Source organism: Indicator indicator, chromosome 16 (genome assembly GCF_027791375.1).
Source record: "Indicator indicator isolate 239-I01 chromosome 16, UM_Iind_1.1, whole genome shotgun sequence".
Lineage (NCBI taxonomy): Eukaryota > Metazoa > Chordata > Aves > Piciformes > Indicatoridae > Indicator > Indicator indicator.
Window position 1 is genome coordinate 3,124,512 of NC_072025.1, and position 27,249 is coordinate 3,151,760.

General features: G+C 54.2%; 1 protein-coding gene across 1 annotated transcript in view; it reads left to right on the plus strand.

The window, feature by feature from the left end:
• Positions 1–21,967, plus strand: part of ARID3B (AT-rich interaction domain 3B) — a 43,771-nt gene extending 21,804 nt beyond the window's left edge. The window contains exons 4-8 of the mRNA XM_054388192.1: positions 12,938–13,121; positions 15,518–15,786; positions 16,640–16,897; positions 20,669–20,767; positions 21,813–21,967. Coding sequence (XP_054244167.1) covers positions 12,938–13,121; positions 15,518–15,786; positions 16,640–16,897; positions 20,669–20,767; positions 21,813–21,967 — 965 coding nt within the window. The remainder of the gene's footprint in view (positions 1–12,937; positions 13,122–15,517; positions 15,787–16,639; positions 16,898–20,668; positions 20,768–21,812) is intronic.
• The last annotated feature ends 5,282 nt before the right edge of the window (positions 21,968–27,249 follow it).

Genomic DNA, 27,249 nt, shown 5'->3' on the forward strand with positions numbered 1-27,249 from the left:
CAGCAGGCTGTGTGACCACTTCCACCTTCCCTTTCACACACAGAATGCTCTGGCTTGGAAAGGACCTCCAAAGGGCATCCAGTCCAACCCCTTCTGCAGTCAGCAGGGACATCCTCCACTAGATCAGGTTGCCCAGAGCCCTAAAAAGCCTCACCTTGAAGATATCCAGGGTCCCAACCATCTCCCAGGGCAACCTGTTGCAGTGTTCCACCACCCTCATGGTAAAGAGCTTGTCCCTGGCATCCACAGAGCTTGTTCCTCACACAGAATCATAGGATTGAAAAGGTTGGAAGGGAGCTCAAGGCTCAGCCAGTCCCAATCCCCTTGCCATGGGCAGGGACACCTCACACCACAGCAGATTGCTCACAGCCACCTCCAGCCTGGCTGCAAAAACCTCCAGGGATGAGGCTTCCACCACCTCCCTGGGCAACCTGTGCCTGTCTCTCACCACCCTCCTGGGGAAGAATTTCTTCCTAACACCCAATCTGAATCTCCCCACTTCTAGTCTTGCTCCATCCCCCCCAGTCCTCTCGCTCCCTGACACCCTCAAAAGTCCCTCCCCAGCTTTCTTGTAGTCCCCTTCAGATCCTGGAAGGCCACAAGGTCTCCTCAGAGCCTTCTCTTCTCCACATCCTAGAGCTTGTCCCTGGCATGCACAGAGCTTGTTGTTCACATCCTCAGCAACTCTGCAGTCTGAAGCTGAAGGCTGACTTCCCATGGGCTGAGCAGGGACAAGCAGCTTCAGCAGTGGCTTCCCTCCATCTCCACTGCTGGCTTGGTGCCTTGTGAGAAGTTGAGCCTGGATGTGCCAAGCTCTGGTTTCTCCACAGGTGTATCCTTAACCTCTTGCTGCCTGAGGAGCTGCTCTGTGGGCACAGCTGTGGCTCAGGGCATTTTTAGGGGCACAGGCTGAGGCTTTTCTGCTGGTGCACAGTGGATTGGGTCTCATTGAAGGCATGGAGGTTGGACTGGCTCTGCCTGCCACTGAGGATGCTGCAGGCAGGAGAAGTTTGCTGAGTGCCCAGGCTGGAGCTGCATCACTTGGGGACATCTTGTATCTAATACTGCTGAAAAGAATTTTCTTCCAGGAGCATGTAGGCAGGTGGGCAAGCTTGAGTGCTGGAGATGATGATGGGGGTGATGGTGCTGATGGTGGGCTGGTGGCTTTAAGAGGGGAGGTTTAGATCTGATACAAGGAAGGAATCTTTCCACACTGAGGGTGGTGAGATACTGGCCTAGGTTGCCCAGAGAAGGTGGCAAATGCCCCATCCCTGGAACCATTTCAGGATATTAACCTCTTGGAGTGGGTCCAGAGAAGGTCACAACAGTGATGGGAGGGCTGGAAGGGCTCTGCTATGAGGCCAGGCTGAGAGAGTTGGGGTTGTTCAGCTTGGAGAAGAGAAGGCTCCAGGGAGACCTTCTGGTGGCCTTTCAGTGCTTAAAGGGGCCAAGAAGAAAGCTGGGGACAGACTTCTAGCAGGGCTGCTTGTGACAGAACAAGGGGTGATGGTTTGAACTTGAAAGAGGGAGATTCAGATAAGATTACGGAAGAATTTTTTTACACTGAGGGTGGTGAGACCCTGGCCCAGGCTGCCTGAAGCAGTGGCAGATGCCCCATCCCTGGAACCATTCCAGGTCAGGTTATTTGGGGCTCTGAGCAACCTGATCTGCTTGAAGATGCCCCTGATTACTGCAGGAGAGTTGGATTAGATGACCTTTATGTGTCCCCATTCTATGATCTTCCACTTTTCAGGTCTTTCTCACAGTGTTGGACATCCCCTGCAGCTAAATTTCCTCTTCATCTTTTGTGTGTGGGGGGACCAGAGTTAGATCAGGAGCTCTTAGCCCTGTGGCACTTCAAAGGTGGCACAGCCAAGCTGCTTTTTGTCCCCAGATAATGCAAGACTCTCAGTGCCATGATTTTTGGGTTTTTTTTTTTTTTTTTTTTTTTCCAGCTGCTAATGCAGCCACCAGTAACTGAGCTGATTGGATTCTACTGGTGCTGCTCAGGAGGGAAGTTGGAGCAGTTGGGAACTTGGAGCAGTTGGGAACTTGGCTGGCAGGCTCTAGGAGCCTTGGAGGGAAAGGTTTGCTGTGTGCTGTGGTGGCTTAGGAAAGGCTCCCTTGCAAAGGAAGCTGCTTTGATCATTTGGAGCACTGCCTTTGTGAAAACCTCATAAAATGCCTCCCAATTGTCCAGCTCTGATTTTGTTCCAAGGTGGTGGTTTGGGTATGGTTTGGGTTTTTTGTTGGTTTTTTTTTTTTCCTGCCTGACCTTGGTTTTTCCCAGATGGTTTGCCCATTCTCTTTGGGGTTTTTTTGGTTTGGTTTGGTTTTCTTTTTTTCTCTTTTTAATGTGTGTGTCCATAGAAGGGGCTTTGTAAGGCCCTGAACTGTGTGGCTTTAATGTTTTCCTGCTGTTGTCTGCCCTGCCTTGCACCTTTGAGAGGTGGAAATACAACAAATCCAGGGCACTGCCAAAAGCATTTGCTGATGGAACCTTTCATCTGCAGGCCAAGTGGTGCTGATGAGATGTTTGTTCAGGAAGCAAACTTTATTCTTTGATTCAGTGCTGCAGGTCTCTACTTTTGATCCTCTTGGAGGCCCTTTGGAATCAGAATTAAGGTAGTGCTTTAAATGGGACACCAGTAGACATCAGGCCTCAGCATCCTTTACTCCTGCTACCTGCTTGATGTTGAGCCACACAGCAAATGACTCCCTGAGGAGCAGCTGATGTTCTGCACTGGAAAAATCTCACTTGAGGGCCATTCTGGAGGGTCCAAATCAACCAGGCAAAGCCCTCTCTGCCCTGCTAGGCCTTTGGATTTGTACACAGCTACATCTCTGACTTCTGTATCTCCTTTGAGGAGCCTCTTCTTTGGTCAGATGGTCTTAGACTCAGGAAAAACATGTCTTCTGCGGGTGGGAAGCAGTGGGGATCAGGTGGGAAGCAGTGGGGATCAGGTGGGAAGCAGTGGGGATCAGGTGGGAAGCAGGGGGGATCAGGGCAGTGGTTTTAGTTGTCACTAAATGGAAATATTGTGAGTAAGAGTGGAAAGAACGACTCTGGAGTTGTGGGGGGAACTGGCATTCTGCTTGACAGCCTTCTGTGTCACAGAATCCCAGCATGGTGAGGGTTGGAAGGAACCTCTGGAGCTCACCCAGTCCAGCTCCCCTTGCTAAAGCAGGGCAGCTTGCCCAGCAGCACAATGCCCAGGGGGAGTTGGATCTCTCCAGAGGAGACTCCATAACCTCTCTGGGCAGCCTGCTCCAGGCCTCCAGCACCCTCACACCAAACAAGATTCTCCTCCTCTTGAGGTGGAACCTCCTGGGTTCCAGTTTGTGCCCATTGCTCCTTGCCCTGTCCCTGGGCACCTCTAAGTAGAATCTGGCCCCAGCCTCTTGCCCCCCACAGCTCCTTCAGCTCTTGCTGAGCATTGCTCAGCTCCCCTCTGGGGCTGCTCTTCTCCAGGCTCTCAGCCCCAGGGCTCTCAGCCTTTGCTCCTCACAGAGCTGCTCCAGGCCCCTCAGCAGCTTTGCAGCCTCCCCTGGACTCTCTCCAGCAGTTCCCTGTCTCTCCTGAACTGGGGAACCCAGGACTCCAACTGCATAGACCAGGGCTGCATAGAGGGGCAGAACCTTCCTCAACCTGCTGGCCACACTCTTCTTCATGCAACCCAGGACACCATTGGCCTTCTTGGCCACAAGGGCACCTTGCTTGGCTCAGGGTGACCTCGTTGTCCACCAGCACTTCCAGGTCCTGCCCCATGGAGCTGCTTTCCAGCAGGTCAGCATCTCACCTGTCCTGTATTTAAGAGGTTTGAGCCTTTCAGAACTGCTCCATCCCCTTAAGTGATGCTTGGTTCAAACCAAGTGCTTGGGAGCACTGAACAGCTTGAATCCAGCTCCTCTGGGAATGCAGAGTCCTATACCTAAGGTGTAGGCTTCTCTGCAACATCCAGAAGAGTCTTGGAGAAACATCTTGCCCATCAACCTTAGGTGCCAGGTGAGTGAAAGCCTCCAGCAGAGACAGCAGTTGATATTTTTGAGGGGAGTCAACTTGCAAAATTAGTGAAGAGCAGGAATCTGGGAGGAGTTACCAGCAGGTTCCTCCCATAAAACACCTTCTGGTCTTGTAGACATCCAAACAGTCACTGCAGATAGAGAGGCAGGGGAATTGGGAGAGGAACTGGAAGGGAATTGGGAGAGGGATTGGAAGAGGAATTGGGAGCGGAGTTGGAAGGGGAATTGGGAGAGGATCTGGAAGGGGAATTGGGAGAGGATCTGGAAGGGGAATTGGGAGAGGAGTTGGAAGGGGAATTGGGAGAGGGATTGGAAGAGGAATTGGGAGCGGAGTTGGAAGGGGAATTGGGAGAGGAGCTGGAAGGGGAATTGGGAGAGGAGCTGGAAGGGGAATTGGGAGAGGAGCTGGAGGGGGAATTGGGAGAGGAGCTGGAGGGGGAATTGGGAGAGGAGTTGGAAGGGGAATTGGGAGAGGAGTTGGAGAGGGAATTGGGAGAGGAGCTGGAGGGGGAATTGGGAGAGGAGCTGGAGGGGGAATTGGGAGAGGAGCTGGAGGGGGAATTGGGAGAGGAGCTGGAGGGGGAATTGGGAGAGGAGCTGGAGGGGGAATTGGGAGAGGAGCTGGAGGGGGAATTGGGAGAGGAACTGGAAGGAAATTGGGAGAGGAACTGGAAGGAAATTGGGAAAGGAACTGGAAGGAAATTGGGAAAGGAACTGGAAAGGGAATTGGGAGAGGGATTGGAAGGGGAATTGGGAGAGGAGTTGGAAGACGAATTGGAAGGGGAATTGGGAGAGGAGTTGGAAGACGAATTGGGAGAGGAGTTGGAGGGGGAATTGGGAGAGGAGCTGGAAGGGGAATTGGGAGAGGAGCTGGAAGGGGAATGGGGAGAGGAGCTGGAAGGGGAATGGGGAGAGGAGCTGGAGGGGAATGGGGAGAGGAGCTGGAGGGGAATGGGGAGAGGAGCTGGAGGGGAATGGGAGAGGAGCTGGAGGGGGAATGGGGAGAGGAGCTGGAGGGGGAATGGGGAGAGGAGCTGGAGGGGGAATGGGGAGAGGAGCTGGAGGGGGAATGGGGAGAGGAGCTGGAGGGGGAATGGGGAGAGGAGCTGGAGGGGGAATGGGGAGAGGAGCTGGAGGGGGAATGGGGAGAGGAGCTGGAGGGGGAATGGGGAGAGGAGCTGGAGGGGGAATGGGGAGAGGAGCTGGAGGGGGAATGGGGAGAGGAGCTGGAGGGGGAATGGGGAGAGGAGCTGGAGGGGGAATGGGGAGAGGAGCTGGAGGGGGAATGGGGAGAGGAGCTGGAGGGGGAATGGGGAGAGGAGCTGGAGGGGGAATTGGGAGAGGAGCTGGAGGGGGAATTGGGAGAGGAGCTGGAGGGGGAAATGGGAGAGGAGCTGGAGGGGGGGGATTGGAAGAAAATTTGGCAGTTTAGAGTGAATATTGCATTAGCTCCAATGAAAAAATCCTATTGGAAGCTGCAGGGAAAATAATATTATGAGTTGACTTGGATGTGGCTCAGGGGAGGTTTGTTGGAAATTTAGGCAGCATGAAGGATGTTTGAGCAGCTGAAATGTCTTGTTATGAAGTGAGCTGGCACTGGAGAAGGTGGAAACAGAATGATTTGGAAGTGACTGGCAGCAGCTGCTTTGCAGCAGCCTGGCTGGAGCTGATTCATCTCACAGCAACCTGCTCTGCTGGTTGCCAGCTGAGTCCCAGCTCGGAATCCCAGAGGCTTCTTCCTGGGTGATGGACTCCAAGGGGATTTTTCCTGCTTTCCCCTGAAGATTGAGATGTTGGCAGATGTTTCTTCAGTGTCTTGCAGACAAATCCTGAACTCCTCAAGCTCTTCTATTGGTGCTTCCTCTTTGCTAGGAGTGTTCTTGGCCTTCCTTTTCTCCCACCCCACCCCCCATCATTTTTCCTGTGACTAATGAACTGCTGCCCTGAAGCAGCAGAGGTGGCTCAGCACTGAAAGGTAAAATTGTTCAGGCTGGGAAAGACCTTTAAGATCTTCAGGTCCAACCATCAGCCCAACACTACCAAGTCCATGTCCCTCAGCACCACACCTCTGTGTCTTTTAAACACCTCCAGGACGGTGACTTCAGCACTGCCCTGGGCAGCCTCTCCCAGGGTTTGAGAACCCTTTCAGGGAAGAACTTTCTTCTCATGTCCAACCTGAACCTCCCCTGGGGCAACTTGAGGCTGTTTCCTCTTGTCTTGTTAGGAGAGAGAAGAGACCATCCCCCACCTCACTCCAACCTCCTTTCAGGGAGCTGTAGAGAGCAATGAGGTCTTCCCTTATCCTCCTTTTCTCCAGGCTAAACACCCCCAGTTCCTTCAGCTGCTCCTCCCCAGCCCTGTTCTCCACACCCTCCACCAGCTTTGCTGCCCTTCTGGACCTGCTCCAGCCCCTCAATGTCCTTCTTGGAGTGAGGGGCCCAAAACTGATCCCAGTACTCAAGGTGTGGCCTCACCAGTGCTGAGAACAGGAGGTGCCCACCCCTCTAGCCCTGCTGGTCAGACTATTGCTGATCCAGGCCAGGATGCCTTCAGTGAGAGATGACATTGGAGGTGGATGGAAGAAGAAGGGAACTGTTTGGTATGGAGATACTCCACTTGAGGATGGGTCATCCTCTCTGACCAACCTTTCTTTTCCCCAGCTCCCCTCCTTTCCCTGCACTGCCTCCTCTATTCCTCCCTCCTTGCCTAGTGGAGAAGGTTCTGAGGAACCTCCACTCTGCCCTAGTGAGACCACACCTGGAATACTGGGTCCAATTTTGGGCTCCCCAGTTCAAGAGAGACAGGAACCTGCTGGAGAGAGTCTAACAGAGAGCTACAAGGATGATCAGGGGACTTGAGCATCTCTCCTGTGGAGAGAGACTGAGAGCCCTGGGGCTGTTTGGTCTGGAGAAGAGGAGACTGAGAGGCTGCTCAATGTCTATCAATAGCTGAGGGGTGGGGGTCAAGGCGAGGGGGCCAGGCTCTTTTGGGTGGTGTGCAGTAATAAGCCAAACAACAAACTTGAACATGGAAGGTTTTCTCCTGAATGTGAGGAGAAACTTCTTTACAGTGAGGCTGACAGAGCCCTGGAGCAGGCTGCCCAGAGAGGTTGTGGAGTCTCCTTCTCTGGAGACTTTCCAGCCCCACCTGGATGCATTCCTGTGTGGACTACCCTAGGGTGATCCTGCTTTGGGCAGGAGGGGTGGGACTGGATGATCTCTGGAGGTCCCTTCCAACCTCTGTGATTCTATGTATGTGGGAACCCACCGCCAGCTGCAAGGCAGCTCGAGCACCTAGTGAAGACCTTGGTGAGCCATTGGGCCCAACAGGAGAGCTGGGCTGTGGCTGAACAGGGTACAGGAGAGAAAGTTTGGATGTTTTGGGGGTGGGGAAGGTCAGAGTGGCTGGAGCCTTGGCTCAGGGAAGCAGGGCACTGGGTGCCAGGTCGGCAGCCTCCGGTTCAGCAGCCGAAATCTGATAAGGGGCTGCTGTCAGCCCAGCTCCTTCAGGGAGGGAAGCAGAAGCTGATGGGCTTTCAAGGGGGTGCAGATAAGAAGTGGGCCTCCTGTCAAATGGAGCATGATTAATGAGCCTCTCTCCTGGCTCCTGCTTTGCTAGCAGTGTCTAATGGGCTGCAGGCCTGAGGATCAGGTGGTGACAGCCCTGTTTGGGAGGTGAGGATGCCCGCTGTGGAAATGCCAGGCAGAGGGAGAGATTAGATCAGGGGTGGCAGGGGCAGGGAGGAAAGGGGGGGAGAGGTGGTTTCCCTTCTGTCTGCCTCTTGCTTTTGATTTTAATATTAAATGAGTGCTCAGGACGAACTCAAATCACCAAACCAAACTCAGGTGAAGGGAGCTGAACAGGCAGCTTCACATGAAGCCAGCCAGGCTTTGTCCTTGGAGAGGAATTAAAGCCAACTGGGAACTGGGGCAGTGCAGGGTTGGAGTTGATTTGCTCCCACTCTATGCTGCTGGTGTGCTGGCAAACTGAAATTCCCCTCTGTTTAGCTTGGGAGGGTGGGGAGATTTTTCATGCCAGTTACTCCTTCTCCTTTCAAACAAAACATGAAGATCTCATCAAGATTTGGTTCAAACTGATTTCAAATCCCTGTGGATTTCCTCAGTCTTCTGCAGAATACTTGATCCTTTATAGCTGTTTCCTTTCTGAAGGTAAGAATGGAAGGTGGAAAGAGCAGCTCTTTGCTTCCCTGTACAGGTGGTAGCTTTAAAATGTCCTCTCTACACCTATTTTTCACTCCACAGCATGTCTGGTTGCACTTTGAATGTTGCTCTGCAGAAGAAATGTTTGGGATTTTCACCTCCTTTGTTCCTTGCTAAGAAAAAAAAGCTGGACACTTCTGAAAGTAAATTGGATAGGAGAAAAATAGGAGGGGACTGCAAAAAGCAGTGCTCCAGGCTGGGTATAATTAACTGCTCTGCCTCCTGCATGCAGGACAAGTCATGGCTTAGGCTGCTTGCTGCTGCTGGGGAACTCCCTGCAGTGGGCATGGCTCAGCAGGAGGAGAGGAGAGTGGCCTTTGGGAGGGGATCTCCATCGTGGAGAGCCCACAGAGCCATCTGGTTTAAGAGCAGTCTTGGGGGCAGCTTTCTTTGTCAAACATCAGTCTGCATCTTCAGGTTGAGGTCTGACTCTCAAGTCTGATGACCAGGAAGCAAATCCACCTTGGAGGGGTAAGGAAGATGTTGATCCAAAGCTTAGTTTCTCTTTGAAGAGTGGCAAGGCTGAGCCCCAGCGCTGAGTGGGTGGTGGTGGCTTAGCCAAGTGCCCCTTCCCTGGGTCCTGATTCCTTGCCAGCAGATGTAAAAAGCCATTCAGAAACAAGCTGGGTTCACAGCTTCCTCAACCCCTTCTTAAATATGAAACAGTTGCTCCTTCTGCACAGGGCACATAGGGGACATTCAGGCCCGTGTAAAGCCCTTTAGGCTGCTGTTACATCTGCCTGAAACACAAGAGGCTTTTGAAGGGGGTGCAGCAGCTTGGCAGAGGAGGGGCTGGAGGGAGGGGGCCTGCTTATTTCCCCTGAAGGACAGAGATGTTTATAGCTACAGTCAGGCTTCCTCCAGGGGAACTCTTTATTCCAGCAGTCTGAACTGTAGCTACAGCTGTCCTTCCCTTCAGAAAAACAAGCTGTGGGATGATTCCTCTTTGGCTTGCCCTAGAGTTTGTCTTGCTGAGGTCTCCCGTGCTCATCAACTATGTGCCAGCCCTTTTGGCAGTGGAAACAGGCTCCTGGTGTCCTCGTCTGTGGCTGGTTCCTTGCAGGAACAGCCCATACTTGGATAGCTAGGGTTGTGCTAAAAGGAGGAAGAGTTGTAGACCCAAGAGGAGGAGGAGGAAGAGGAGGAGGGGAGGAGGCAGCTGGGCTCTGAAGTTGGGCAAGGCTTCCGGCTCTTTGCACGCCACGGGCCTTGCAACATTGCTGAGAGAGGCTTGAGAGTACAGTAAAATGAGTTTGCCATCAAAAGGCAACAAGTCTTCTGCTGTGCCCCTGGCTGCTGACCTTTCCCTCTGGAATTCTCCCCTCTGACCTCCAGATCATTAATCCTGATGCTGCCAGATGACAGTAATCCATCATGGCCCCTGACAAGCCTCGCAGCAGCCTGTGAAAGGATCTGCTAGGGCTTCAGCAGCCACCCGTCCCATGATACTCGTTTTGCAGCCTTTCCTGTTGCAGGGCTGGAGGGGAGGGGTCCAATAAAGCCTTTATCACCTTCTCCTTTCCCCAAGCCAGGGGCTGGGGGGAGGAGAAGGCTCTGAGAGCTGCCTGCCCCCTGCTTCCCAGCTCAGATCCTATGAAACAGAGCCCTGGCTCACTGTACTTTCATTGTCCAGTTGATTTACCAGCTCCAGCCCCCAAATGATGTTTGGGTTTTTATGCCTCTGGAGTGGTGCCCTGAGAAAACATGGAGAGGAAAATGAGCATCTCCATGCTCAGCTGGGAGAGAAGGATGGAAGTTTTTGGCCCTGCTGTAAAGCTTCTCAACCTGCATAAAGACATTTTAGGTGGGGAGAGTGGGGAACCAAAACCAAAACACCTTCAGCCTTTTTTCTTTTTTTTTTTTTTTAGCTTGGTTTATAAAGCTGCTAATTAAATTTCAGGGCACTTTGGTCTGTGGGTCTTGTTTAAAAGCAAAGTTGAGGAAGGGAAGGTGTCAAAGGGGTGGTAACATGAGGAGGGGAGGTCAGAGCTAGCTGATGGCTGTTTCTAGTCCAGCTAGGAGCAGGCACTCTGGCAATATGTTTAAGCCTTTGTTTCCCACTGGGTGTCCTTTCCAAAGAAGGGTTTGGGTGAATAGACTTTACCTTTGCAAACTCTGAGATGGGAGGATCTAGAGAAGATTTAAAACCAGGATTGGGATAAATAAATAGTGTCTAAAAATTAGGTATTTCCTTGTCCTGTATTTAGCAGCTCCTTTGCCTGAGGAGCCTTACCCATCACCCTTCCCTTTCACTCCCCCATCTGCTCAGTGTCCAAGGATGAAAGTCCCTTCTGCACAAGCTAATGCTATTCCCCTAAATTGGATTGGGGAAAAGTGGGTGCTGGAGGAGTGGGGAGGAGAAGATCTTGATCCTGCCCCAGGGGAGCAAAGGCTTTGCTGGTGACGTGGCGCTGCTTGGGACACCTCAACTTTCTTAGCTGCTGAAATGCTGAGCTGTTACTGAAGGGGAATTTTGGGGTGGGGAAGGGGGGAAAAACCCCACCCCTGGTTCTTCCTAGAAAGCTCGGAGAGAACTATTTGCCTGTTTTCAGTTGGAGTGGGCAGGGTGGGACTGTGGTTGCTGTGGCTCAGCTGATGAATGATAACTTCAGGCCGGTAACACGATCGCTGCCAGCCCTCTGCCTGGCCGCAGTGACGCCCTTGGTGTGCTCCTCTTCATCTTTGCAACACCACACCCAGACAAAATGGTGGCTGAGGAGAAGCTGGAGCAAACTGAGCATTGCATTTTGACACAGGGAAGGGATCACCAGCTCCAGGCTCGAGGTGGCTGGCTGGGGATGGCCAGAGCCGTGTGCCGTGTTTAAACGCTTTGGGAAAGTCTCTTTCTCTATCTCTCTCTCTCTCTTTCTCTGCTCCCTGAGGGAGCTGTTGTCTGTGAAATGCAGGAAGAGGATTTGCTGCAGTTTGGGAAATGACTGCTTTGTGGACTTTGCTGTTGTTTAGACAAGGCAAAGAGAAAAGGATATGATAGACATAAAACGCCGAAGCACCCAGCCCGAGCCTGCTCAGGTTGCTCTTTGTTTTCTTCCAGTTTTTAAGAGTTGGTAGCTTGGTGAAGAAGCTGAAAAAGTTTGACTTTTTTGGTTGTATTTCCCCCCCCCATCCAGCATCTCATTAACCTTGGGGGGGGATTGCTACCATGAGCTAATGCATAACAGGTCACAAAAAAAAAAAAGAAAAAGAGAGAAGAGAGTGGAGGGGGGAAAATTACACTTAGATGTCTAATGAGGACATCTGCAGAGCCAAGCCCCACTCCTTTTCAGCCAGCAGAATAAACCCCATTTATAAGGGCCATAAACTGCTCTGCTTCGGGGCATTAGCTGAGTGGCTGGCTGATGAGCAGTGGCAGAAGCCTCCCCTGTGGGTTGGGAATTCCATAATTGTCCATTACAGTACTTGGAAGGCTTTCCTGGAAAAGGCTGGAGCTGACCGTTGTGGGAGGCAGGATACTGACCTGGGGTGGATGGCTCTTTGATCCAGGACAGTGTTTCCTCTGCAAAATAAAAGGTTGGCCACATCAGCATTCTCCTGCCCCTCTTCTTCTCCTTGCCTAAACCTCATTAGTTTGACCTTTTTCAACCCCTGGCTGCTTTGTGACTTCAAGGTGCTGCTAAAAGGGCACAGTCAGGTTAAAAATCGGAGTTTTCTTGCCTCTCTTAAGCCACAGAATGACAAAAGAGAAAGGATGGATTCCCTCTCTGTCCTTGTGGGGACAGAGCAGGACCTTTAGGAACAAGTTCTGCACCATGAGGGTGGTGGAGCACTGGAACAGGTTGCCCAGGGAGGTGGTTGAGGCCTCATCCCTGGAGATACTCAAGGTGAGGCTTGGCAGGGCTCTGAGCAACCTGATCTGGTTGGGGATGTCCCTGCTGACTGCAGAGGGGGTTGGACTGGATGAGCTTTGGAGGTCCCTTCCAACCCAAAAACCATTCTATTGATTCTTGGTTGGGGCTCCCAGGGGGTTGGGCTCCATGTTACTCTCCCAACACATTACTTACTCTGGCACCTGGATTGTGGTTGCCACCAAGGTCCCCACACGTGTGGCCTTGCCTCTGGTGTTTTGGGAGCATGTTCAGAGCAAAGGAGTGGGAGGGTGAAAGCACTTTGTGAGAGCAGAACTTCACAGATGTGCCTGTGAGGGAGGATGGAGGTAAATGTACGTGGGGGAGGGAGATGCCTTCAAGTGTCACCTACCTTTTTCTGCCGCAGTATGGGGACAGCAAAGTTCCCAAGCAAGCCTTTTGAGGAGTGAGGGAGTTGAATCCCACCATAGCTGGAGATGCCTGGCTGCTGAGCCCTTTGTGAGCACAGGCAGTGCAGATTTTTATCTGGGATTGCCCTGGGAGCTCATAAAAAATGATTCCTCAGTGTTGCTGTGAGTTCCTCAGTCCCAGCTTCCCCCCTTTATTTTAGCAGCTGCTCTTTGCTGCGGGTTCTTGTTTGTCTGCTAATTGCTTTTGCCTACAGGAAGGGATTTCTCCTGGAGAAGGGATGCTATGCAGCTCCACTTCTCTGGTTCACTGACTTGCCAGTTGAGAGGCCTCAAGTCAGGCTACAAATAGAGTTGCCTGAATTTCCCCTGAGGAAGGAGATGGCTGACCTCAACCTGCTGGTTTTCTCAGCCTCCTTTTCTCCCTGACTCCCAAGTTTCCTTCCCTGCTGTTTCCCTGCAGGAACTCCCATCAATCGGATCCCCATCATGGCAAAGCAGATCCTGGACCTCTACATGCTCTACAAGCTGGTGACTGAGAAAGGAGGGCTGGTGGAAATCATCAACAAGAAGATCTGGCGAGAGATCACCAAAGGCCTTAACCTGCCCACCTCCATCACCAGTGCCGCCTTCACCCTTCGAACCCAGTAAGCCCAGCTGGGGTGGGAACAAGCCCACCACCACCACTGCAGCCCTCACTCTCTGCTCTGCACCTTCCTGCAGAGCTTCAGCTCCTTGGGCCAAGGAGAGTCTTGCTCTACCTCTCTTGAGCAAGAGGAGGAGGGAGGAAGGCTTCCTACTGTGTGGGCATCAAGTATGAACTTGATTGCTGACTGCCTGTGGTCCCTCCTAATGTGCAGGAAGTCACCTCTGGGTGATCCTGCCCTGGCAGCGGGGTTGGAACACTGCAACAGGTTGCCCAGGGAGGTAGCTGAGGCCCCTTCCCTGGGGATATTCAAGGTGGGGCTCCACAGGGCTCTGGGCAACCTGCTGTAGTTGGGGGTGTCCCTGCTGCCTGCGGGGAGGTCAGACTGGATGTCCTTTGGAGGTCCCTTCCAGCCTGGACCATTCTATCATTCTATCTTTTCAAGGTCCCTTCCAACCCCTAATGTTTTGTGATTCTGGGACCTCCTTACTGTGAGGATTGTTTGGCCTACCAGCATTACCTTATAAAAAACCCACCAGAAAGAAAAGGTAGAATAAGCAGAGGAGAAAGAAGAGTGAAAGTAAACCCCCTGTAAAGTGCAAGTAGTGGGGCAAGAGCTGTGTTTGAGGGACACCAGCATGGAAAGCTGGGCTCTGGAAGCCAGCTCTCCTGCAATCCTTGCTTTCTTGGAAGTTACTGAAGCTCCTGAGTACCAGGGAGGGAAGTTCCTCCCTGTTCCTACAGCTGCTGGTGCAAACAGGCTGTTTCCTGGAAAGCTGTGTGCCACAGCTCAGCTGAAGCACTAAAGCTTGGTGCTGCCCTGGACAAGGGGAATTCCTCCAGCTTCCTTCCTGGCATTCAGTGTCCCAACATCTTCATTCTTACCATTTTTGATGGTATCTCAGTTGTAAAGGAGTTCTGGATGATTCTTTCCTGCCCTTGTTGGGTGTAGCAGTGTGTGACTGTGTGCTCCCCTAGACACGTGGAGTAACCTCAGAGTTCCTCTGGGAGCTGCTTCACGCCCAAACTGCTCAATGCTTATCAAACCCAGCCCAACAGCTGTCAGGATCCACAAAGACTCCAGGTCTGAGGTGCTGTGATGTCATTGGCATCACTGAGACGTGGTGGGATGGCACAGGATTAGATGGATACAGGAAAGACAGGCAGGGGAAAAGGGGAAGTGGTGTTGCCCCCTACACCAAGGAGTCCATGGAGCTGCACGTGGAGAGAGATGGAGAGGTGGCAAAGAGCCTGTGGGTGAGGATTAAATGGAAGGCAAAGGCAAGGAGACATCATTTTGGTGCCCCCAGCATAAAAGGGACATCGAACTGCTAGAGTGGGGTCCAGAGAGTGTCCTGAAGATGATCAGAGGGGCTGGACCACCTCCCCTGTGTGGACAGGCTGCCAGAGTTTGGGCTGTTCAGCCTGGAGAAGAGAAGGCTCCAGAGAGACCTTAGAGCAGTCTTCCAGTACCTGAAGGAGGCTACAGGAGAGCTGGGGAGGGACTTTTGACAAGGGCTTGGAGTGACAGGACGAGGAGCAATGGCTTTGAGCTGGGAGAGAGGAGATTGAGACTGGAAATTAGGAAGATATTATTTCCAGTGAGGGTGGGGAGACACCGGAAAAGGCTGCCCAGGGAGGTTATGGATGTCCCCTCCCTGGAGGTGTTCCAGGCCAGGCTGGATGAGGCCTTGAGCAACCTGGGCTGGTGGGAGGTGTCCCTGCCCACGGCAGGGGGGTTGGAACTGGATGATCTTTAAGGTCCCTTCCAACCCAACCCATTTTATGGTCATAGTGGGAGTCTGTTACAGGCTGCCTGACCAGGAAGACCAGGTGGACGAGGCCCTCTAGAAACAGATAGGAGCAGCTTTACGTTCCTCAACCCTGGTCCTCGTGGAAGGTTGCAACCACCCTGATACCTGTTGGAAGGAGAGCACAGTAGGGCACCACCAGTCTAAGAGGTTCCTGGAGTGCAGTGATGTTAGTTGATCATCTGCAGAGGACCTCAGCCTTGAAACCCTTCCAGATCTGCAGAGGACCTCAGCCTGAAAGTCTTCCTGAGTACAATGCTTGTTGCTGTAGCCTCTAATCTCATTTCCTGTTGAGAAACTTGGACATAGAAGCTTTCACCTCAACGTGAGGAGAAACTTCTTTGCAGTGAGGGTGACAAAGCCCTGGAGCAGGCTGCCAGGAGAGGTTGTGGAGTCGTCTCCTCTGTCGCCTTTCCAAACCCCACCTGGACGCACTCCTGTGCGGACTCCCCTAGGGCGCTCCTGCTTTGGGCCAGGGGGGGTTGGGCTGGATGACCTCTGTCAGAGGTTGGAAGGGACCTCCATTCTGTGGTTGTGTGGAAGCTGCTTGAGCTGCCCTGTGTTGTGCTTCCCCCCTCTGCCCCAGGTACATGAAGTACTTGTACGCCTACGAGTGCGAGAAGAAGTCCCTCAGCTCTCCTGCCGAGCTGCAGGCTGCGATCGACGGCAACCGGCGGGAAGGCAGGAGGCCCAGCTACAGCTCCTCTCTCTTCAGCTACTCCCCCACCACCACAGGGCCTCCTTCCCTCCTCTCCCCCCCAAAGATCCGCTTCCCCATCATCGGTGTGGCGCCAGGCAGTGGCACCAGCAACCCTCGGGTGTCTCCGGCAGCAGCAGCAGCAGCCGTCAGGAAAGGTCAGCAAAAAGGCTTGGCTGGGTTCAGAGCGTCGCCATGGGCTGCCCAGGGAGGTGCTGTGGAGTCTCACCATGCCTGGAGGTGTGCAGAGAGGTGGGGACTTGGTGCTTGGGGGCATGGTTTAGCGGTCGTGGTGGTGCTGGGTTGATGGTTGGACTCTGATCTGGGTTGGAAAAGATCTCTTAAGCTCATCGAGTCCAAGCACTGACCTCACACCGCCATGGCCATCAAACCATGTCCCCAGGTGCCTTGGTCACACATTTCTCAAACACCTCCAGGGATGGTGACTCCACCACCTCCCTAGGCAGCCTGTTCCAATGCCTGATCACTACTGCAGCAAAGAAACTTTTCCTAACATCCAACCTAAACCTCCCCTGGCACAGTTTCAGGCCATTTCCTCTCGTTCTATCACCTGATACTAGGCAGAAGAGAAGAGAGATTTGCCATTGGGATGTGCTGCCCAGGGAGGTGGTGGAGACACTGTCCCTGGAGATGTTCAAGAGAAGACTGGATGGGGCACTTAGTGCCATGGTCTGGTTGATTGGCTAGGGCTGGGTGAGAGGTTGGACTGGATGATCTTGGAGGTCTCTTCCAACCTGGTTGATTCTATGATCCTAACATTAATCTTAGAGGTTGGACTTTGATCCTTGAGGTCTTTTCCAACCTTATCGATTCTGTGATTCTGTGAAGGTCTCTGCCAGCCAAAACAATTCTCTGAGGAGCTGCAGGCACTCAAACATGGTTCTTTTCCATGTTTGGCCACCTAGACTGGTGGGGTGGACCAGGGAGGAGTGGGACTTGGCTTGGCAGAAGGTTCTGTGGGAGGTAGTGAGTGGCTCTTCCCCATTCTAGGTGACGGCGTGCCCTTGACCGTGTCTATGCCAAACCGTATTGCCGTGCCAGTGACCTTGGCTAGCCAGCAGGCATCTGTGGCAGCAAGAACAGCCACCCTGGAGCAGCTGAGGGAGAGATTGGAGTCTGGAGAGCCTCCAGAGAAGAAGGTCTCACGGATGACAGAGGAGGAGCAGCGGCTGGTCCAGCAGGCTCTGCAGCGCAACCTCTTCAGCATGGCGCGGCAGATCCCCATGAAGATCAAAATCAATGGCAAGGGTAAGCAGCAGCAGCACCTCCAGCTCCACAGGAGGGCTCTGCAGGTGCAGCAGGGAGGGAGCTGCTCCCACTCTAGGATTTCAGACACCTTCATGCACAGCCTTGAAAAGAAGTGGCAGGAAAGCTGCTTAGTAAACCTAGGGGTGCTGGTTGACAGACGGCTGAAGGTGAGGCAGGGGGTGCCCAGGTGGCCAAGAAGGCCACCAGCATCCTGGCTTGGATCAGCAGTAGTGTGGCCAACAGGACCAGGGCAGAGATTGCCCCCTGTACTCAGCACTGGTGAGGCCACATCTTGAGTACTGGGTTCAGTTTTGGGGCCCTCACTCCAAGGACGTTGAAGTGCTGGAGCAGATCCAGAGAAAAGCAACAAAGCTGGGGAGAAGGTTCTGGAGAACAGGGCTGGTGAGGAGCAGATGAGGGAAGTGAGGTTGTTCTGTAGCCCAGGCTCACACTGAGACTCACAGAATGGTTTGCTTTGGAAGGAACCTTAAAGATCAGCCAGTTCCAACCCCCTTGCCATGGGCAGGGACACCTCCCACCAGCCCAGCTTGCTCAAGGCCTCATCCAGCCTGGCCTTGAACACCTCCAGGGAGGGAGCATCCATAACCTCCCTGGGCAACCTGTTCCAGTGTCTCCCCATCCTCACTGGGAAGAATTTTTTAGGGGCTTCTCAGGTTGAAGATTTCAATTATCCAGGAGAACTGAAGCCCTGCTGAGCCCTGACACCCCCAGAGCTGCCCATCAGGGCTTAGAAAGGTCTCTGGTGGCTGAGGGCACAGGACAGACAGCAGATTGCACACAAGCAGAGTGCTGTTGGGTTGGATCCTCGGTGCTGTGCGTTGTGCCTCCAGTGGCCACCGGAGCTGCTGCAGGCTGAGCCTTGCTTCGGGAGAACCTGCCGAGCCTCGGCTAAAGGCTGCTTGGGGTGCTCCCAGGCTGCTGCAAACACAGCCCCGGGGAGCATTTCCTTTGGAGGGGAATTCACCTGGCCCCACTCTGTGAGCTGGGCAGGGATCTGCAAAGCCAGCAGGCTCCCAGTCTGGCCTCTCCACATTGAGGTACTGAAACACTTCAGCAGCTGGGAGCATCTCTGCAGCCTCAGGGTGAGGCTGGGAGCATCTCTGCAGCCTCAGGGTGAGGCTGGGAGCATCTCTGCAGCCTCAGGGTGAGGCTGGGAGCATCTCTGCAGCCTCAGGCCGGGGCTGGGAGCATCTCTGCAGCCTCAGGGTGAGGCTGGGAGCATCTCTGCAGCCTCAGGGTGAGGCTGGGAGCATCTCTGCAGCCTCAGGGTGAGGCTGGGAGCATCTCTGCAGCCTCAGGGTGAGGCTGGGAGCATCTCTGCAGCCTCAGGCCGGGGCTGGGACATCTCTGCAGCCTCAGGGTGAGGCTGGGAGCATCTCTGCAGCCTCAGGCCGGGGCTGGGAGCATCTCTGCAGCCTCAGGCCGGGGCTGGGACATCTCTGCAGCCTCAGGCCGGGGCTGGGAGCATCTCTGCAGCCTCAGGCCGGGGCTGGGAGCATCTCTGCAGCCTCAGGCCGGGGCTGGGAGAATCTCTGCAGCCTCAGGCTGGGGCTGGGAGCATCTCTGCAGCCTCAGGCCCGGGCTGGGAGCATCTCTGCAGCCTCAGGCCGGGGCTGGGAGCATCTCTGCAGCCTCAGGCCGGGGCTGGGAGCATCTCTGCAGCCTCAGGGTGAGGCTGGGAGCATCTCTGCAGCCTCAGGCTGGGGCTGGGAGCATCTCTGCAGCCTCAGGCTGGGGCTGGGAGCATCTCTGCAGCCTCAGGCCAGGGCTGGGACATCTCTGCAGCCTCAGGCCGGGGCTGGGACATCTCTGCAGCCTCAGGCCTGGGACCTCGGCCGGCTGGAGCATCTCTGCAGCCTCAGGCCCGGGCTGGGAGCATCTCTGCAGCCTCAGGCCCGGGCTGGGAGCATCTCTGCAGCCTCAGGCCGGGCTGGGAGCATCTCTGCAGCCTCAGGCCCGGGCTGGGAGCATCTCTGCAGCCTCAGGCCCGGGCTGGGAGCATCTCTGCAGCCTCAGGCCCGGGCTGGGAGCATCTCTGCAGCCTCAGGCCGGGGCTGGGAGCATCTCTGCAGCCTCAGGCCGGGGCTGGGAGCATCTCTGCAGCCTCAGGCCGGGGCTGGGAGCATCTCTGCAGCCTCAGGCCGGGGCTGGGAGCATCTCTGCAGCCTCAGGCCCGGGCTGGGAGCATCTCTGCAGCCTCAGGCCGGGGCTGGGAGCATCTCTGCAGCCTCAGGCCGGGGCTGGGAGCATCTCTGCAGCCTCAGGCCGGGGCTGGGAGCATCTCTGCAGCCTCAGGCCGGGGCTGGGAGCATCTCTGCAGCCTCAGGCCGGGCTGGGAGCATCTCTGCAGCCTCAGGCCCGGGCTGGGAGCATCTCTGCAGCCTCAGGCCCGGGCTGGGAGCATCTCTGCAGCCTCAGGCCCGGGCTGGGAGCATCTCTGCAGCCTCAGGCCCGGGCTGGGAGCATCTCTGCAGCCTCAGGCCCGGGCTGGGAGCATCTCTGCAGCCTCAGGCCCGGGCTGGGAGCATCTCTGCAGCCTCAGGCCCGGGCTGGGAGCATCTCTGCAGCCTCAGGCCCGGGCTGGGAGCATCTCTGCAGCCTCAGGCCCGGGCTGGGAGCATCTCTGCAGCCTCAGGCCCGGGCTGGGAGCATCTCTGCAGCCTCAGGCCGGGGCTGGGAGCATCTCTGCAGCCTCAGGCCGGGGCTGGGAGCATCTCTGCAGCCTCAGGCCGGGGCTGGGAGCATCTCTGCAGCCTCAGGCCGGGGCTGGGAGCATCTCTGCAGCCTCAGGCCGGGGCTGGGAGCATCTCTGCAGCCTCAGGCCGGGGCTGGGAGCATCTCTGCAGCCTCAGGCCGGGGCTGGGAGCATCTCTGCAGCCTCAGGCCGGGGCTGGGAGCATCTCTGCAGCCTCAGGCCGGGGCTGGGAGCATCTCTGCAGCCTCAGGCCCGGGCTGGGAGCATCTCTGCAGCCTCAGGCCCGGGCTGGGAGCATCTCTGCAGCCTCAGGCCCGGGCTGGGAGCATCTCTGCAGCCTCAGGCCCGGGCTGGGAGCATCTCTGCAGCCTCAGGCCCGGGCTGGGAGCATCTCTGCAGCCTCAGGCCCGGGCTGGGAGCATCTCTGCAGCCTCAGGCCCGGGCTGGGAGCATCTCTGCAGCCTCAGGCCCGGGCTGGGAGCATCTCTGCAGCCTCAGGCCCGGGCTGGGAGCATCTCTGCAGCCTCAGGCCCGGGCTGGGAGCATCTCTGCAGCCTCAGGCCAGGGCTGGGAGCATCTCTGCAGCCTCAGGCCAGGGCTGGGAGCATCTCTGCAGCCTCAGGCCAGGGCTGGGAGCATCTCTGCAGCCTCAGGCCGGGGCTGGGAGCATCTCTGCAGCCTCAGGCCGGGGCTGGGAGCATCTCTGCAGCCTCAGGCCGGGGCTGGGAGCATCTCTGCAGCCTCAGGCCGGGGCTGGGAGCATCTCTGCAGCCTCAGGCCGGGGCTGGGAGCATCTCTGCAGCCTCAGGCCGGGGCTGGGAGCATCTCTGCAGCCTCAGGCCGGGGCTGGGAGCATCTCTGCAGCCTCAGGCCAGGGCTGGGAGTGCCTCAGCAGCCTGGGGCCAGCGCTGAGTTACAGTGAGACTGGAAGGGCACAGGGTGTGGGGATTTGCTGAGCCAAGAGGTCTGTTGTACACCTTGGGTCACCTCTGGGCAGCAGAGTCACCAGGCCAGGGGAGCTCCTCTCTAACTCTGCATCTCTTCTTTCCTGGAAGAAGACAAAGCAGAGTCGTCGGCGGCAGCGCTGAACGTGTCGCCCAACGGCATCGGGAGCATTAACATGTCGGTGGAGATCAATGGCACCATCTATGCTGGTGAGAACACTGCTCCCAGAGAGTGAATGGGGCTTGTGGAGGGCATGGGGAGAGGGTGGGGTACTCCCAGGGCTTTGCCAAAGCACCACAGACACATCCTGTCTGGTGTGTAAGATTGGTACCAGGTGGTTTCTCTTATCTTCTGGTTGGTGGTCTCCAGGGCTTAGTACTGGGACCAGTTCTCCTGAATCTCTTGATCAGTGATCTGCACAAGGGGATTTGAGGGACAGGGACACCTCACACTACAGCAGGTTGCTCAGAGCCACATCCAGCCTGGCTGCAAAAACCTCCAGGCAGGAGGCTTCCACCACCTCCCTGGGCAACCTGTGCCAGTCTCTCACCACCCTCATGGGGAAGAATTTCTTCCTAACATCCAATCTGAATCTACCCACTTCTAGTTTTGCTCCATTCCCCCTAGTTCTGTCACTCCCTGACACCCTCAAAAGTCCCTCCCCAGCTTTCTTGGAGCCCCCTTAAGATACTGGAAGGCCACAAGAAGGTCTCCTTGGAGCCTTTTCTTCTCCAGACTGCACAACCCCAACTCTCTCAGTCTGTCTCCAGAGCAGAGCAGCTCCAGCCCTCTGCTCATCCTCATGGCCCTTCTCTGGACTCCTTCCAGCACCTCCAGCTCCTTCCTGGAACAGAGGCTCCAGAACTGTTCCCAGAGCTCCAGGTGTGGTCTCAGCAGAGTGGAGCAGAGGGGCAGAATCCCCTCCCTGGCCCTGCTGGCCACACTTCTCTTGCTGCAGCCCAGGCTCTGCTTGGCTCTCTGGGCTGCAGGTGCTCACTGCTGCCTCTCGTTGAGCCTTAAGCACAATGTCCCTGTGCCAAAGCCTGCCAGAACAAGTCCTGTGGGATCCCTTCTCAGATCCTTGTCACCACTGCTGGCCAGCATGTGTCTCCAAGCCTTCTTGTCTCCCACTGAGCCTCTTCCTGTCAGGCTGAGCTCCTTGGGGTCGGACAGACTGCCCTTTGCTCTTGCCCTCCCCACCCTTCTCAGCCGTGCCAGTAAGCCTCCTCTTCACCACCTGCCTCTGCCTTGCAGGAGTGCTCTTTGCCCAGAAGCCAGTGGTGCACCTCATTGCAGGCTCCAGCACCCAAAGCTCGTGCAGCAGCAGCAGCAGCTCCCACTGCTCTCCCAGCCCTACCTCATCGCGGGGAACCCCCAGCGCGGAGCCCTCCACCAGCTGGTCTCTCTGATGGATGGGCCCAGCCTGCTGTCTCCCACACTGGCCTCCAGCAGCTCATCCTCTCTGCTCTGGGCAGGAAGGAGTCGCACAGATTACCTCATCTCAAGGAACCTGCTTTTTTTGGGCTTGGGCCAACAGCAAGATGATGATGATGATGATGATGCTGATAACCTTTCCATGCCAGCGAGTTTGTCTTCATCGTCTGTTTGTCCAGCCTTTGATTTGTGTTCTCCCCTTTCTTCCTCCCTTCTGCTTTTATTTTTTTATGTTGTTCCTCCTCCTCCTCCTCCTCCTCCCAGGGTTTGCTGTGTTCCTGTTGGGGGTGGGACATGGAGGGGAGTGGGGAGGTTGGGGGTCGGGGGGGGATACATGCCTGGCGTTTTTCAATCAGGGATCGTCTCTAGGAGCTGCAGGTGGAGAGATGGCTGAGATGTCACCAAGGCAGGTGGAAAGAGCTGGAGTTGGGGCAGGGGAACTTGGTTCTCAGCTGAACCAGTAGCCACAAGGACCCTGCCCACAAACCAGCTCCATGTGTTGACAATCCTAAGAGGCAGCAGGGTGCCTTGTCCCCGTCCTCCCATGGCTGGTGCCGCGGGGCAGGCGAGCTGCCTCCCTTGTCTCCAGGCTCTGCTGGGGGCCACTCTTGCTCTGTCCTGCTGTAGAACACCTGCTCGTGGCTTGGGAGCCTCCTTCCTCTTCTCTGAGGTCTTGGCAAGAGGGCTTGAAGGACTTTTCTCACCTCTACCTTTGACCCACAGACACAGGACAAACCTCTCCATCAGCTGCTTTCCTCTCCTGGCTGGTGCTTGCCTCTTCTCTCCTGTTGCCTTTCACAGGCTTTCAGCCAAGTTTTAAATGCCCTTGGCCTCATCTCTCTCTCCCCTTGAGGAACTCATCCCACTGACATTTACCCTGACAGCCTGAACTTGTTGCTGGCTTGGTGTTTCTGTCCCCTCCCCCATGACACATTTGGGCTTCCTGGAGCCAGTTCCTCCTCGTGAGGTGTCTTAAGCTCTCCACATCTGGGAGCTGAGGAAGCAGAAGGTGATAGAGGAACTCTCAGTGGGTTTGTTGGCATTATGGTCAATGTTACACAGGCTGGTATCTGAGCAAGCCTACAGAAGCCCAGACCCCTTAAATTGTCCACAAGCAGAAGGAAAATGCCTCTCAACTGAGTAAGGCCTTTTGGAAGCAGAGAAATGGAGACCAAGCCCTTCCTTGCCCTTCTTCCTCAAACCTCCAGCAAGCAGAAGCTGGCCCTAGCTCTCCTATGTCTGAAGCCAACCAAGCTGTGACTTAGTGACTCCATAACCTCAGCAGCTGCTCAGGATGGCCTCATTTTTATCCCCCTTTCCTCTTCTGGCCTTTTGCCCAGCCTGGAGAACAGGTGCAAGCCCCATCTATCACCCACCCTGCCCTGGTGACGTCCTTGCCATCCTCCAGGCCTGAGTCAGGTCGGTTGTTTTGTTGTTTTTGAGCAGATGAAATACCTCAGATATATTCTTCTTGTTGGGTTTGGGGTTGGTTGGTTGTTTTTAACCTCTTCAGGAAGTGTTGGCATATCTTTATTGCTTGGGGTTGGGGTTTGGGTTTTAGTTTTTTGGGTTGTTGGTTGGTTTGGTTTTTTTTTCGTATGTGGTTTTTTTGCAGACCTTGTGTTTGGGGTTGTTGTTTTTTGTTGTTTTTTTTTTTTAGTTTCTTTTTAGTTGATTTTAATCCTATCACCAAAGACAGAAAGCAAAAAGGAAAGGCTGAAGCCAAAGGAGCAGTGGCTTCCACCCATCCTTTGGGCCAAGCAGGAGATAAAGTGGAACAGCACTGTCCCAGGACATGTGCATGGCACAGGTAGAGGTAGGAAAAGAGGAGCAAGAGTTGACTGCTTGCTTAGAAGACCTGTCCTTCATGTTGGACACCAAAGGTTGTCTCCAGAGGTCCCATTCTTTTTGCCAGCTTCCCTTCAGGAAAGCTGCTTGAGAGTGCTGCTGGCAGAGGCCAGCCCTCCCTACACTACAGCTTGGCCAAGCCTCTGGCAGCAAGGTGGTTTCTGGTGGCCTGAAAGCACAGCTTGGGCTTGTGGTGCTGCAGCCAACCACCTCCTCAGCTCTGCTGGGACTTTGTCATCCCTGCCACAGCTAATTCTGTCTACACTACAAGTCCAAGCCATGTTGAGTAGCCCCTGAGAGAGGCCAAAAGTAGAAGTTACTCTGTTCACCTCTGTGTGATGACCACCTGAGCTGTTAGATCTGTTATGGTGTAAGTAAAAGCCATGTTCTGACTCCAGAGGTTTAGCTTCCTTGGAGCAGGGAGGGTGAGATGCTATCCCAGGAGTATGAGTTGGTCACCTTCTCCCTGGTCCACAAGTGAGCAGAGCTGTGGGAGTGTTCAGCCCTGCAGGAGGCTGAAGGCACTGGTGCCTGCCTGCCTGCACTGCTGAGCCCAAACTCAGCCTGCAAGGATCTGTCCCTTTCCTGCAACAGTCACCTGCAGCTTGAGCCTGGCCTGGTGCTCTGTGAGACATCACAGCTCCAGGGGAGATGCCCTCTGGCAGCTCTGCTCAGCCACAGCATGAGCCCTGTGCTCCCTGGATATCCTGCTCCCAGAAGCTGTTTGTTTCTACTACTGAGCAGTGTAGCAAACACTTTTTAAAGTGGTTTTAAAGCACACCAGGCCGTCAGGAGAAGCCCTATCAGCAGCCATCAACCTTCCTCAGAGGCTCAGCTTGTCCTTTTTAACCTCCCAGCACTGCTCAGCTGGGCTGCTGCTGTGTCCTTGAGAGCTTGTGTGACCCCACAGGCAGGACCTTCTGGTTGCCAGAAGCTCTGTGCTCTCCACAGCTCCTGCACTGTGGCTTGACCTCTACCCAGCCATGTGGAGGGAAAAGGAGAAGCAGGTGAGGATGCACATGTCCTGGGATGGATGCTGCTCCAACAAGTCCCATCTCTGGCTGCTTTCAGCTGGAGCAGTGACCACTGCTGGGCCTGGGGCTGCAGGGCAAAGTCCTGCCAGGGTGAAATGCCAGGGAGCTGCTCTTGGGCTACAGGAGTGAAGTTCCATGGAGTTGCTCTTGGGCTGCAAGAGTGAAATTCCATGGAGCTGCTTTTGGCCTACAGGGCAAACCCCTGCAAGGGTAAAATGCCACGTCCTGAAGGCCTCCATGGCATTTCACCCTCCAAGAGGATTTTCCCAGACTCAAAGCCTCATTCAGACTGTTTTTTAGGGGTTTTTTTTTGCTTTTTTGCCTTTTTTTTTTTATCCCTTTTATTGTTTTGTTTGTTTTGGTTTTTAACATGGGGTGGGCTTGGGGAGGCAGGGTATGGGGGGGGTTGTTTCCTAAGGAGTAGGACTTGGGGCACTTTGTTGTTGTTGTTGGCTTTTCCTTCTGCTTTTCTTCTCTGGTCCTGGGGAGCAGAGGTTAGTAATGGGGTGGATTTTTTTTTTTTTTTTTTTTTTTTTTTGCTTCTGTCTCCCATGGCTAACAGTGGTGTTTTCTTGCACAGAAAAGGCACTCAGATCACTGAACTGCTAAAAAAAAAAGGAAAGAAAGAAAGAAAGAAAACAGCTTTGACACTACTATAGAGTATTAACGTTGATAAGCTTGACACAGCTAGACTGGAACTAGACAGGGACTAACAGATTGTATCCAATTCAGGGAAAAGACTCAAGTTTGGGATGCTTAACAGATACCTCAGTTTAAAAAAAAAATATTAAAAAAAGGAAAAAAAAATAAAATAAGCTGCAACAATAAAACTGAGCCTTGCTCAGCAGCCTGCTGAGGAGGCCCAGCCCTTCAGACTGTGAAGAGTTTAACCCTGGCCTTGAAGCCTGGCTTTGATACTGTGGCAAGTTGGCTTGGTGCAGGTTGTTTGTTGTGTTTCGTTGGGGGTTTGGGGTTGTTTTTGTTGTTGTCGTTGTTGCTGCTGCTGAGCTCCAGATCTCCTACTGAGCTGCCAGGCTTTGGGGAACAGGGTTTTAACTGAAACCAGCAGCAGAGGCGCAGGGCAGGAGGAGCTGGGGAGGGAGGGCTGAGGAGGAGGGGGTGGGGGAAGGGATTTGAGGGTTGGTGGCTCCCCCTCTGGCCTCTCCCCAGCTCTGCTTCATTTCACTCGACCGTGTTCGATTGTATAGTACTCAGGGGTTTTGATACTGCGGGTAGGACCGATCCTGGTGTGAAGTGCTCTGCTTTGCAGTGTGGCTTAAATTCTCCTTCAACTCCAGACCAGCCAAGGTGGTTGTTTTTTTGGTTCTGTTTTTGTTTTGGGTTTTGGTTTTTTTTTTTCTCGTGGTTGTTTTTTTGTTTTGGTTTTATTTTGTTTTGTTTTTATTTTGTTTTGGTTTTTTTTTTCTCTCTCTTTTTTTTTTTTTTTTGCAGTGAGCAGCAAGAAATAAAAACTTTCCAAGCCCTCCCCTCCCCCCCCCAGCTTGCTTCTGTGCAGCCCTCAGATTGCTTCTCATCCAGAGGGAGATTTGCCAGCTGGGGTGGGGGGGGAGAAGGGGAGAGGGAGGAACAAATAAACAAACCAAAAAAAGTCATTTGAAAATCAGTAAAACAAACCCAAACCTGCTCTCATCCTCTTTCCCCCCAGCACTTCCCAGTTGATGCTGGGAAGGCACAGAGTTGTGAGCTGGGGAAGGAAGAGGTGAAGGGGGTGAGGGGGGAGGCTGCTGCCTGCCTGCTCAGCTCCCAAAGTGAATGTGGAAGGTGTCACACCCGGGGTCCCTTTCAGCCTCTTGTGTGCCTGATGTGTGTTCAGGGTCAGATGAAGTGGTCACCAACCAGCTGCAGCAGCCTTGCTTTCATTTGTTTTCTTACCTATTTAAAGAGGAAAAAAAAAATAAATTAAAAAAATAAAAAAGAATAGAAAAAATTTAAAATAAAAAAAAAAAAGAAATGTGATAGCCTAGGCGGTGGATAAATACCTCAAGGTCTCCTTCCAACAAGTGTCTGTATATGTTGTTGTTGGGTTTTTGGTTTTTTTTGTTTTGGTTTGTTTTTTTTTTTTTTCTTATCTTACATGTTATCTGAATGTTTATATTCCAATAAACTTCTACCTCTTCACAGGCTGAGCCCCAAAGCCTCGTTTCTTCCCCCTGAAAGGTTGGCTTCCACCGTTTCCCAGGCCCTCTCTTCACCCTCAGGGTCCTGGGAGCAGAGGGCTGGAGAATGGTTTAGGTTGGAAGGGATTTTAAAGATTAGCTAGGCCCAAATCCCCTGCCATGGGCAGGGACACCTCCCACCAGCCCAGCTTGCTCAAGGCCTTCAACACCTCCAGGGAGGGGACAGCCACAACCTCC